Source organism: Nerophis ophidion, linkage group LG13 (genome assembly GCF_033978795.1).
Source record: "Nerophis ophidion isolate RoL-2023_Sa linkage group LG13, RoL_Noph_v1.0, whole genome shotgun sequence".
NCBI lineage: Eukaryota > Metazoa > Chordata > Actinopteri > Syngnathiformes > Syngnathidae > Nerophis > Nerophis ophidion.
Genome location: NC_084623.1, coordinates 34,583,382 through 34,597,528, shown reverse-complemented (window position 1 = coordinate 34,597,528; position 14,147 = coordinate 34,583,382). Strand labels below are relative to the sequence as shown.

The 14,147-nt window shown below is 46.5% G+C and overlaps 1 protein-coding gene across 1 annotated transcript in view; it reads left to right on the top strand.

The window, feature by feature from the left end:
* Window positions 1–14,147, top strand: part of LOC133564483 (endothelin-converting enzyme-like 1) — a 203,421-nt gene that overhangs the window by 32,803 nt on the left and 156,471 nt on the right. The window contains exon 3 of the mRNA XM_061918832.1: window positions 5,006–6,188. Coding sequence (XP_061774816.1) covers window positions 5,337–6,188 — 852 coding nt within the window. The 5' untranslated portion in view covers window positions 5,006–5,336. The remainder of the gene's footprint in view (window positions 1–5,005; window positions 6,189–14,147) is intronic.

The window sequence follows — 14,147 nt, the reverse complement described above, 5'->3', positions numbered from 1 at the left end:
CATGCGCGTGACGTCTCGGGTTGTAGCAGACATCTTTTTCTGCCCGATCCAAGCTATAAGTAGTCTGCTTTAATCGCATAATCATACAGTATTATGGACATCTGTGTTGCTGAATCTTTTGCAATTTGTTCAATTAATAATGGAGAACTCAAAGTAGAAAGATGGAGGTGGGAAGCGGTGCACTACAGCTGCCTTTAGCATCACAAACACAACCGGTGTTTCCTTGTTTAAAATTCCCAGAGGTGGAGCTTTACTATGGAAAAGAGCGGTCAAGCGAACATGGATCCCGACCACATGTCAACCGGCAGGTTTCGGTGAGAAAATTGTGGTAATAAGTCGGCTCTTGCCGTAGACATCAGCGGAGTTGGCGTCCTGCTGCAGCTGTGTGGCTTCCTTCAGAGACATTGGCGGTCACCACACCTGTGGCTACAACCTCTGACTTTCAGGTAATCTCACTAAAAAACTAGTAACACAATAGGCAGATAAGGGATTTTCCAGAATTATAATAGTAAATGTGTCTAATAACATCTGAATCGCTGTCACAGCTCTCGCCTTTTTTTTTCTTCACTCTCATTATCCTAATCCACGAATCGTTCATCCTCGCTCCAATTAATGGAGAAATTGTGGTTTTCTCGGTCCAAATCGCTCGAGCTGCTGATGGCTACGGTTGTAAACAATGTGAGGATGTGAGGAGCCCTCACACCGGTGACGTCACGCGCACATTGTCTGCAACTTCCAGTACAGGCAAGGCTTTTTTATTAGCGACAAAAAGTTGCGAACTTTATCGTCGATGTTCTTTACTAAATCCTTCCCGGATATGGCAATATCGCGAAATGATCAAGTATGACACACCAGCAGCGCGAGCGATTCGGACCGAGAAAGCAACAATTTCCCCATTAATTGGAGCGAGGATGAAAGATTTGTGAATGAGGAAAGTTAGACTGAAGCACTAGAAAGAAAAAAAAAGGCGAGTGCAGTGGGAGCGATTCAGATGTTATTAGAAACATTTACCAGGATAATTCTGGAAAACCCCTTATATGCTTACTGTGTTAAAAGTGTTTTAGTGAGATTATAAAGTCATACCTGAAAGTCGGAGAGGTGCGGTGACCGCCAGTGTCTCTGAGAGAAGCCAATGGAGGAGCCAAGATGACAGCGGCTGCAGGAAGACGCTAACTCCGCTCAAGTCTCAGGTAAGAGCCTACTTAATATGACAATTTTCTCATCCAAAAACTTGCTGGTTGACATGTGGTAGAGAAACATGTTCATTAAAGCTTCACAACAAACAAAGAAACACCGGCCGTGTTTCGGTTGCTAAAGGCAGCTGTAATCTACCTCTTTCCACCAACAGCATTCTTCTTTATAGTCTCCATTATTAATTGAACAAATTGCAAAAGATTCAGCAACACAGATGTCCAAAATTACTGTGTAATTACGCGATGAAAAGAGACGACTTTAAGAGGTGCTGGGCTAATATGTACGCTACAACCAATAACGTCACAAACACGTGTCATCATACGCGTCATTATTCCGCGACGTTTTCAACAAGAAAATCTGCGGGAAATTTAAAATTGTAATTTAGTAAACCAAACCGGCCGGATTGGCATGTGTTGCCATGTTAATATTTCATCATTGATATATAACCTATCAGGCTGCGTGGTCGGTAGTAGTGGGTTTCAGTAGGCCTTTAAGTTGAAACATGAAAGTGCAGCACCAGCAGGACAATTACTATAGCGTATTGTAGAAAAAGTAACATCATCTGACTGTCAAATCAAATTATCAATCAAAACTCTTCCCAAACATAACGTATTAGTACCCATTATTTAGCCAAATTTCAAAAGCCAAAGTTCAAAACACAATAAAAGCACTAATGTTAAGAAAAATTAATAGATAGATTAGATGGATATGTAGAACATGACATCAGCTATGGGGAGCTGATGTGGACACTTGGAATGCAACTATTAATCTATTTTAAGCGATTAATTAAGTGAGGGAAAAAGGTTTGCTTTATATTCTGTTGTTTCGATTCATCTTTTAATACGTGTAATGTTACGGTACAGGGGGAAGTAGACGGCACAGAATGCAGGGGATGTAGTTTTAGCTCTATTTGTTTATATATAATATTATGAAGTGGGAAAATTAACCCAAAATGTGTGTGTGCAACTATGAGAAGTGAGTATCTGTAGAGTGTTACAGGAAGTGTTGAACGAGGTGCGGAAATCCAAGGGGACAAGGCAAGCTTGGCGGTCCAAGGGCAGGCGTGAGGTCAAGGGCAGGAGCGAGGCGTCAGAGTCCGTGTCCAAGCAGGAGGTCGAGATCCAAAGATGCAGCAAGGGGAAACAGAGGGACTACAAGAAGACGAGACTGCTCGCGACGAGGACACGGAGGAATGCTGCTGGATGACGACAAGGGACATGAGACAAATGAACACGGAGGGCGAGAAACACAGAGAGACTGTGCATAGAGCTAGTGATTGTTCGCTTACTGTACTGTAACAGGTCGCTAGGTTCTTAAGAAGCCCCGGCAGCTCATCAGCGACAGGTGTATAAAGTGCTGATTGATTGCCGATTGAAGTTGGAGTGCGCCCCCGGGCCGTGACATGTATCTAATAAAAAAAAATTAAATCGGGACTGCATGGACTGCTTGTAACTTTAAAGATGTGGATATAGTTTACATACGGCTGCTGCAACAGAGTGCAAATTATAGCTGTGATGTGTGGGTGCAAACTGTTTAAAGTGCAGTTCCAATGTTGATAATGTGCATTTATTGGGGAAAAGGAATATAAAATAAAGAAAGAAGAAAGACTTTTGTTTATTTAAACTATATTCCCTAAAATAGGCGTTGAGGCTATAATGTGGGTTTTATTCGATTACTTGGTTAATGGAACAAACTAATCGATATCGTCAATTGCTAAAAATTGATAGCTGCAGCCCTAATGCAGACCTCAACAATGATCAATTGTTTGATCTGTATATATCAATAAAATATACAATTCGAGTAAGAAGTTTAAATATGCTCAGCTAAACCTTGAATGTCTTATTGATTTTTGGACGGTTATGATTTGTTAAAATGTATATTTTTCCATGGTGCAATTATCTTGCTGCATCTTTTATGTGCATTTTTAACCTAAAACATTCACAAAGGTAATTTTTTGCAGATTTTTGCCATTTCCAGGTGTTGTTCTATAACCAGTTACTCCTAAATATTTTTTATCTGATCGCTTTCAAACTTTACCCATGCAAATTAGATACATGGAAGATGCTAACTTTCGAAGTGTTAAGGTTTTTATTATAGGACGTGGACGAAGCTGGGCGACCAAGACTATCTTTTCCATGGAACGTCACAACTTTACCATAGAGCAGGGTCCCAAATTCAAATGCAACCAGTTAGCCTGAAAAAAATAAATAAAATCTGTACATTTTGGTAGTCGGTTTTCATAATTTTACAGCAAAATTAAATGAAAACTGTACCAATGTTGTTTGTATGTTAAAATTCTGGTGACTGAGCTGCCAGCTTTTCACTGTAAAACAACTTTGGCCATTTTTTTACGATGCATTACTACAAATTGAACGGTACCCCTTATTATTTTTACTGCAAAATTCTGGGGACTGAGCTATTATTTTTTTTTACCATAAAATCGGCAATCCCTGTCTTTACAGTGTATTACTGGAAATGGAAAAATGGTACCACTGATGATTTTACGGTAAATTTTAGGTGACTGATCTGCTAGGTTTTTACAGTAAAAATTACTTTTTTCTCCCTGTAGCCTTGTGGACATTCAATCAACGGTTGTACAGCTTGAAAGAGGTCAATATGAATATTTACTGAAATCATGGTCCCAATACGGAAATCCATTGGATTCTAATAGAGAATGTCTCATTTGCATGTCTGGTGGTGAAATTTATCAAAATTAGGGTGGTCACAAAAAGGAGGGATTTTTCAAATTGACTGGCCAGACGAAATGAGACCACGGGCAAAACTTAGCCTGTGGCCCCCACTTTGGACATCCCTACTCTAGTGGCATACTAGAAACAAATGGTTCTTGTTGACTGTGATTGGATTATACCTGTATGCTACAACAATATGTCGCATTGTGGTGGCAGCCGTATTCAAAAAAACAAAACAAAAACAAACACAATGTTACTAACGTGTGTTTGTTTGTACCAAGTGTATAAAAAACGAGAACTATTTTTCGTGAATTTTTTTTAATCTAAACTCAATCATCCTAGCACCATCCATCCATCCATTTACTACCGCTTATTCCCTTTTGGGGCCACAGGGGGCGCTGGCGCCTATCTCAGCTACATTAGGGCGGAAGGCAGAGTGCACTCTGGACAAGTCGCCACCTCATCGGAGGGCCAACACAGATAGACGGACAACATTCACACTCACATTCACACACTAGGGCCAATTTAGTGTTGCCAATCAACCTATCCCCAGGTACATGTCTTTGGAAGTGGGAGGGAGCCGGAGTACCCAGATGGAACCCACGCATTCACGGGGAGAACATGCAAACTCCACACAGAAAGATCCCGAGCCTGGGATTGAACCCAGGACTGCAGGACCTTCGTATTGTGAGGCAGAAGCACTAACCAGGGCGTACAAAAAGGCCCCACTGTACATTATACTGAAGCTAAATTTATTTGTTGTGCTTAGAAGATTTTATTGCTGTCCCCTAGGATCCTGACGGAATTAAATCTTAAATTCATTTAGTTCTTTTAATCATAGATCGAAGTTTGCACCCCTTGAGTGCTCTTTATTTTTCAGCACTAATAGATTTTGCTGGGCCTGCCCCTAAATTTCAGGTTGAAGCCAAACTACTATCGCTTATTTCCCATATTTCCATCCAAGGACCTCAATACCCCAACAGTGTGACTGGCACACAATAGAATAACCGTACATAGAATATGTGTGAAAACTGCCAAAATGTTTATTTCCTTGTGGTTCAATATTTCTCTCACGCTCTAAAGCCCCCTCCCAAAATCTTTTTTTTTTTTTTAATCGACAGGTGACCTGGAACAAGTTGGAGGGGAGGAGAGGAAGAGATTCAATTGAAAAAGGAGCAAAAAGAAAGAGGAGGGGCCACATAACGAGCGACACCCAGGAGGTTTCCCATTCCCAATGGAAGTCCTCATCCTGCCTACTCATGGTTTGAAAAGGCAAGGCAAAGACAAGGTAGCCTAAAGAAGGCCTTGTCCTCTTTGCTTTGCCCTGCGTGACCGCCCTGTATTTAGCTCTGCCGGAGTCATGGTTTTAATCTGAACACAAAAATAAGTCTTTAATCCCCCACCCAACACAGCCGTCCGCTATTGCCATCTAATTCATAACATCCCATTGTCATGGAGAAGACGTATTCACTGACCGCCCACTATGATGAGTTCCAGGAAGTGAAATACGGCGGCCGCTACAGCAGTGACATCCTCAGTAATGGCATGACCCTTCATTTGGGTGGCAGTCTGGACCGACATATCGGGCGCGCCCGGGGAGGAACGTGGTCAAACAGTCGCAATAAAGATGCGAGCGGCACCGGCGGTGGTCTCCCTCGATGGAGCCGGAGGGAGATTTGCCTCCTCTCTGCTTTGGTCTTCGCAGCGGGCATGTGTGTGATTTTGGCCAGCATGCTGGCACTGAAATATATTTCCTTGGAGGCGCAGCAGGACCCACAGTGCAGGCAAGACTGCCAGCAAAGACGCGCACTGCTGCGGGCCGCACGCTTTATCCAAGCCAATATCGACCCCACCATCCAGCCCTGCCAGGACTTTTACTCCTTCGCCTGCGGTGGCTGGTTGAGGCGTCACGCCATCCCAGAAGACAAGCTCAGCTATGGCATCATCACAGCCATAGGGGAACACAATGAAGAGAAGCTACATCGCATCCTTATGGACCCCGTTCGGAGGCGTGAGCCTGATTCGGCCGAGCGCAAGGTCAAGGAATTTTACAGATCTTGTGTCAACATCAAAGAGATTGACAAGCTGGGTTCTGACCCCATGACTGAGGTGATAGACAGCTGCGGAGGCTGGGATCTAGTTGGCGCTCCCGCTGGTGCTGCTGGCTGGGAGAAAGAGGGTGCCCCGCAAAGGCCGGACTTCAATGAGCTGCTGTACAGGACACAGGGCGTGTATAGCACTGCAGTCTTCTTCTCGCTCACCGTCAATGTGGATGACAAAAACTCCTCTCGAAATGCTATCAGGGTGAGAAACAGGATGAATGTGCTTATGTGAGCCAAGTGCTTGTGTAAGTGTGTGTGTGTGTGTGTGTTCTTGTATTTCTGCCCTTCTTGAAACACCAACAAGTACCTTCCATATGAGGACCAGTGAACAAGTTAGGACCGAAATCATGGTGCCAATGCGGAAAACCATTACATCTAATAGAGAATGTCTCATTTGCACTCCTAGTAGTGAATTCTATCAACATTAGGGTGGTCCACCAAAGGGGTGATTTCTCAAATTGACTGTATGTCTGTTTTAAAAGTGCGCCCCCTCTGGGGTGTGTAAAAGTTTGAAGTGCTCCACTTCTGGCCAACATATGTGATAAGAAGTGTGTGTAAGAAATTGAAATACGCCCGCTTTGGCCAAAATTAATAATAAAAGAAAATATGTATATAGAGAGGCTTCACGGTGGCAGAGGGGTTAGTGCGTCTGCCTCACAATACGAAGGTCCTGCAGTCCTAGGTTCAAATCCAGGCTCGGGATCTTTCTGTGTGGAGTTTGCATGTTCTCCCCGTGAATGTGTGGGTTCCCTCCGGGTACTCCGGCTTCCTCCCACTTCCAAAGACATGCACCTGGGGATAGGTTGATTGGCAACACTAAATTGGCCCTAGTGTGTGAATGTGAGTGTGAATGTTGTCTGTCTATCTGTGTTGGCCCTGCGATGAGGTGGCGACTTGTCCAGGGTGTACCCCGCCTTCCGCCCGATTGTAGCTGAGATAGGCGCCAGCACCCCCCGCGACCCCAAAAGGGAATAAGCGGTAGAAAATGGATGGATGGATGGATGGATATAGAGAAACTGGAATAACTTGAAGTATTTTATATTTTTATATTTGCACAGTATGTATATTTTATCAATGTTGTAAATACAAATCTTCATATATCTAGAAAGGGGGGGGGTCCTAAAGATGTAGGCATTTTTCGGAGGTCTCAGGAAGGTAACAAATACACGAATGTGTGTGTGTGTGTGTTTGTGTGTGTGCGTGTGTGTGTGCGTGCGTGTGTGTGTTCACTATTATATTGAGTGTGTTAATCCTCTGAGATAATACAGATTGTGCAAATCACACATTACAATGTCTAATCAGTCGACATGTGTTGCAGTATTGTTAACTTCATCATTATCACTAAGCATCATTAAATGACAATAACGTCCCAGCAGGCACTAGACATTGACACAAAATTGATTATACATGCATGTCCTTTAAAACTGACTTTGAAACATTGTTGCAAAATCGTTGTATTTGTAAATTGAAACAAGGTTGATGTCTAACGTTTTAATCACGTAGTTGGTTGGGAAATTACCATATTTAAAAGGTCAAATCAACGTCACAAATACATGTCGTCAAAAAGCATGTTGTTTCAACGTTGTGTTGTAAAATATTGGTTGGGAAAGTTCCAAATGTCAATGGTCAAATCAACATCAGAAACCAACATTGAATAAACGTTGTCAAAAAGGACGTTGATTTGAGCTACTCAAAATCAGGACCTAATTCAACAAGTTCTTAACGTTGTTTTAATGTCGTGTACTACCGACTGGTTAAACAGCTTTAGACTTGAGCACAGTGACTTTCACTTCTGTGCAAATAAGCTTCAAAATAAATGTATGGCAACATTAACCTGGATTCCACTCAACTCACAAAATGTTCCCATTTAAAGCGTCTTAATGTCGCTCCACATTAAAAAAAAAAAGATTAAACATAAAAATTATAAGAACACAAAAGTGTAAAAATTGCAGTTGTGGCCGAATAAGCATTTTAACGCTTCGGCTGTCGATCACACCTGTCTTGCATAAATATATACACAAAAGTGCTTTGGGAATAATGGGATTTCAAAACAGATGCTAAGGAGGTTGCTGTATCCACATTAAACCGATGAGTGATATCATAGGCCTATACAAACAATGCTTTAGTACTATATCTACAGCCTGATGTATAAAAGGTTTGAGGGTGTGGAAGGGGCGTGGTACACGCGTCTCTTGCGGGCAGGGCGTGTGCAGGAGCCTGCTACGAAGCAGCTGCAGGTGAGTGCAGAACCCAGCTGAAACAGGTTGTCTAATCACCTGTCACTTTATTTAAAGTAGCGCGGTGGTTCTGAAACCTGGGTTCGATCGAACCCTAAGGGTTCGGTGAGTCGGTCTCAGGCGTTCGGCGGAGGTTAAAACACACCCGACTCATCGTGTAAATACAAACTTCTCCCTATCGGCGAATTACAGATACGGCAACAGCTGACTGATTTGCAGGTGTGTAATTTGTTGTGAGTTTATGCACAGTGTTGGTTTTCTTGTTTAAACAAGGTGATGTTCATGCACGGTTAATTTTGTGCACCAGTAATAAAAAATATGGTTACACTTTAGTATGGGGAACATATTCACCATTAATTAGTTGCTTATTAACACACAAATTAGTAACATATTGGCTCTTAACTAGTCATTATTAAGTAGTTATTGATGCCTTATTTGGCTTGGCCTTATTATAACTCTAACTCTGACCCTAACCCTAACCAAATAACTCTAAGTTAAGTCTTTATTACATCGAATATGTTCCCCTAGTGTCCAAATAACTCTAAATTAAGTCTGTGTTACTTAGAATATGTTCACCATACTAAAGTGTTACCAAAAACGTATAACTTTGTCTTGAATTTGAAAAAAAAAACAACATTGTATTTTTCACTAAAGAAGGGTTTGGTGAGTGCGCATATAAAATTGGTGGGGTTCGGTACCTCCAACAAGGTTAGGAACCACTGAAGTAGCGTGAGAAGCCCGGAGAGGGAGAGGAGCGCAGAAAGACTGAGAGAGATGTAGAGTGAGAAGGAGGAAGAAAGACCCGTCAGAAAGAAAAAGAAAAGAAAAATAACTCAAAAGCCGTTAACCAGCCTGATTCTTGTGAGTCACAGAGAACTTCGCAACACGACGTGTTACAGTGGCGCCTAACCGTCAAGTGATGTAAGAAGAAGAAAAATGTCTGAGCAGAACCCCCTGACAGTGCTGGTCAAGTGTTAACGGAAGTCACAGCGGCAAACCATCAGCAGATGGACGCGGTCCGCCTGCAGATAGCTCAGCAGGGACGGATCCTGCAGACGATGGCCGACACAATGGGGGCGACACCACCAACGAGCCCGGCAACCACCATGCAGCGGATGGGCGAGACGGACGACCTGCAGGCCTTCCCAAATGTCTTTGAGGCCACAACGACGGCAAGTGAGTGGCCCGAGGAGGAATGGAGGGTAAGACTGAGCGTTTAGGCTACCAGCGTCCTCCAGGGTGATGTTCCCAGACCTGAGGAGGGCCATCCTGGACCGAGTGGGCAGTTCGGCGGAGGACCACTGACGCCGCTTCCGGGCCCTGAGGCTGGACCTAGATGACAGGCCATTCGCCCTGGTACAGCAGTTGCGCAACGCGGCCACACGATGGCTGCACCCCACCAGGTACGACAGTGCAATGTTCGAACTGATCCTGTTCGTGCAGTTCCTGGCGGCCATCCCGGAGCGGACCTCGGCGTGGGTCCGGTACCACCGCCCACGGGAACTACAAGTGGCGGTGACCCTGGCAGAGGACTACCTGGCTGTCCACCGTGAGGCAGGACGGGAACAGGCGGCCCGCCGGGGAACGGAGCGGCGGATATCCAGCGTCACGCCAACGACCCACGCAAAGGGAGGGGCAAACGAGATCCAGGCCAGCAGATGCGGCCACGACCCACAGACAGGTTCCCACACGACCCACCCTAATACTGCGCAGGAGGCGCCGAAAATCCACACCAGCTCCACCGGGGGGGGACAAGCCACGTTTATAATCCGTCCGGTGCTCCTCCTCTCTTTCAGGGTCCGAGCGCTGCTGAGGTGGGGCTTCCCCCACAGACGGCGCTTCGCGCACCGGGGTAGGTCTTCTGGAAGTGCGGGCAGCCTGGTCACATATGGTGGGAGTACCCACTGATGGAGGTGGGTGGGGGATGCAGGTGGCCGGTCTTCTAGCACACTACCCCGATCCGGCACAAGAGAGTACATACCGGGCTATGGTGGATTCGGGCTGTTAGCAGTCCATGATTCACCAGAACCTGGTTTGACCCGGGGCTTTGAGGCAGGCGACACGGGTGAGAATTAGATGTGTGCATGGGGATGTGCACGAGTACCCTATGGTGCCAGGAGAAATTTGGTATAAGGGGGAAAAGCATAATGTCAAGGTTGTTTTAAGTGCACACCTTACGCCCCCCCCCCCCATACTTTTAAGCACAGATTGGCCGGGATTTAATAGTTTAGTGACACAATGCATGGGGGTGCGTTCACGGACCACAGGATAGGGGAGTGTCCGCGCTGTTCTCAGTGGTGACGAGAGTGCATCCAGGACGGCGGGAGAGAGAACCGGCGGGCCCCCCCGGAACCCCGCTGGGCCCCCACAGAAGGATTTTTCCCCTCGAGCAGTCTCGCGATGAAACTTTGCACGCGCGGCCTGGGACCAGGTGAATTACATCGACGGTCAGCTGGTGCGTCCGGGAACAGTGCGGGTATTCCCTTATTTTTCAATTATCAGGGATAGGTTTTACTGAGTGAGCCATGACACTCAAACAGGCGAGGAACCCACCCAGTTTTTGGTGCCAAAACGCCGCGGGGAATTGTTTTCCAGGCGGCGCACTGCAGTCCCATGGCTGGCCACGTTGGGTATGAGAAAACACTGAATCGGGTCATAGTCCGATTCTATTGGCCGGGCATCCGGGCAGACATGCGCCGTTGGTGTGCTGCCTGCCCGGACTCCCAGCTGGTGAATCCAGCGGCAACCCTATAGGCGCCCATGCGCCCATTGCCACTAATGGAGCTCCCCTTTGAAAGAATTGGGATGGACCTCATCAGACCATTCCAGCCGAGCACAGGGGGATATTGTTTTGCGCTAGTCCTGGTGGGTTACGCAACGCGTCATCCCGAAGCAGTGCCTCTGCGCTCTATCTCTGCCAAGAGTATTGCACAAGATCTGTTTCAGGTCTTCTTCCGAGTCGGAATCCCAAAAGAGATTCTGACTGACCAGGTCACCTCCTTTATGTCACGCACGATAAAGGAACTATACGGGTTACTGGGAATCAAGACAATACGCACCAGCGTGTACCATCCACAAACGGATGGACTGTTGGAGATATTGAATAAAACACTAAAAACCATGATCCGTAAGTTTATGCACAAGGACAAACCGAATTGGGATAACTGGATGGATCCCCTAATGTTTGTAAACCAAATTGGGATAAATGGCTGGATCCCCTAATGTTTGCGATGCGGGAGGTACCTCAGGCCTCAACAGGTTTTGCACCTTTCGAGCTATTATACGGCAGGAATCCGCGCGGGGTGTTAGACGTCATTAAAAAAACCTGGGAGGAGGGCACAAGCGCCAGCAGAAACGAAATTCAGTACGTCATGGACATGCAAACAAAAATCCACACGGTGGGGCACCTGTCATGTGAGAATTTGCTCCACGCCTAGGAATGTCAACAGCGCACGTATAACAGGGGGACCTTGCTACGGAAACTTTCACCGAGAAAAAAAGTGCTTGTATTACTCCCAACATCCAGTTCAAAATTACTAGCCAGGTTGCAAGTGCCCTTCGTGGTCACACGGCAGGGGGGGGAGTGGATTATGAGGTTCGAACTCGGACCGGGGAGGACACACGCAAATCTACTATCTGAATGCTGAAAGCATGGAAGGAGGCGGAGCTGGTGGAGAAACAGAGGGAGTTCGAGCCCGAGATCCCGCGCTCGGCCAAGCCTTCCTCCCTTCGCTGTGACCATCTGCTCAAGAAAGCGGATGTTGCTAAGCTGCAACGGCACTTCTTTGATGTGTTCTCCTCTCAGCCCGGGCGCACAATCTTCATCCAGCAGTCTATTGAGACTAGCCCGGGGGTTACGGTACGGTCGCGGCCATACCGGCTTGCCGAACACAAGCACAAAGTAGTTCAGGAGGAATTAAAAACCATGCTGCAATTGGGGGTAATAGAATAATCCCACAGTGCATGGGGCAGCCCCATCGTTCTGGTAGGAAAGAAGGATGGGTCTGTACGGTTCCTTGTGGATTACCTTAAGGTGAATGAAGTATCACGTTTTGACGCATACCTAATGCCTAGGATCGACGAGCTCCTGGATTGGCTGGGCACTGCGCACTTGCTTGTTCAGTGCGCATGCCACGTTCGAGCGCCTCATGGACTGGGTGCTGCGCCCTCACGTGGCCGCATACCTGGATGATGTCATCATCCAGAGTAGCAGTTGGGAGGAGCACATGCGGCGGGTGGGGGCAGTGCTCGAGTCCCTGAGGCGGGTAGGGCTCACCGCCAACAATTTGCCGGAGGGAATTACAGTATTTGGAGTAGCACTTGGGAGGGGGGGCAGGCGCGACAGCAGGTGGACAAGACGGTGACGATCACAGTCTGTCCACCCCCCAAGACGAAAAAAGAGGTGAGGCAGTTGTTGGGACTGGTGGGCTACAACCGCCGTTTTTTTCGCGGTTCGCAGACCTGACTAGCCCACTGACTGACCTCACCCAAAAGGGTGCCCCAGAGTTGGTCCAGTGGAAGGAGACGGTTCTGCACATGCCTAACTTAGCTGTCCCCTCCTGTCTGCAGGCAGACGCGTCAGGCAGGGGACTGGGGGTGGTACTGTCCCAGCGGGTGGAGGACGTCGACCGCCCCGTACTGTACATCAGCCGGAAGCTCTCAGACCGGTAGGCGAGGTACAGCACGGTAGAGAGAGAGTGCCTCACTATGCGGTGGGCGTTCGGGACCTTCCGGTACTACCTGCTGGGGCGCGCTTTCAGTCTCTGGTCCGACCACAAACCACTCCCGTGGCTCCACCGCATGAAGGATGCCAACGCGCGGATCACCCGGTGGTACCTCGCGTTGCAGCCCTACAATTTCCGGATGGTCCACCGGCCGGGCGCGCGGAGGGCAGTGGCCGACTTCCTCTCGCGGCCCTCCACGGAGGGGGGGATAGTGGGGACGGCCGGACGGATGTGGAAGGGGCGTGGTCCACGCGTCTCCTGCGGGCAGTGCGTGTGCAAGAGCCGGCTACGAAGCAGCTGCAGGGAAGTGGAGAACCCAGCCTGTTAACCAGCCTGATTCTTCCGTGTCAAAGAACCCCGCTGAGGATTATAGTACATCTCTTAAATGTGCTAAATAGAGAGTGCAATCTATTTAGAGTCTCTGTCTTCATGTATATGCACTCAAAGCAGATGCAAATATTATCATTAAGCACTCGCAATGTGATTTAGCAGGAATTAAACTGTTTTGCAGCCAGTCTTTTTCGTGTATATTTGGCACGTTTAGAAAGTGCATGCAAACTGTGTCTTACACACAGGCCAGGAGAAAGGATCCAATCGCCCTGCAAAGACAAACGATAGGGAGAGATTCCTTTCTCTGTGGGTTTCCAGTGGTATTTTCCTCTCTGCGTTGTGTGAGGACCGACACCAAGGTTGCTGCACAGGTGCACTTCCCTTACATCTATTAAAGTTAACAGGAAATACAATATTTTGTTGTCAATATGTTTGCCATACAGTACACGCCAAACGTTTGGACACACCTTCTCCTCATTCAGTGTGTTTTGTTTATTTTCATGACTATTTACATTGTAGATTGTCACTGAAAGCATCAAATGTAAGAAAGAACACATGTAGAATTATGCACTTAACAAAAAAGGTGATATAACTGAAAACGTTTTATATTATAGTTTCTTTATAATAGCCACCCTGTGCTCTGGTACTTCTTTGCACACTCTTGGCATTCTCTCGATGAGTTTCAAGCACACCTGTGAAGTGAAAACAATTTCAGGTGACTACCTCTTGAAGCTCATGGAGAGAATTCCAAGAGTGTGCGAACAAGTATTCAGAGTCAAGGGTGGTTATTTTAAAAAAACTAGAATAAAAAACATGTTTTCAGTTATTACATTTTTTACAAGTACATAACTCCGCATGTGTTCATTCATA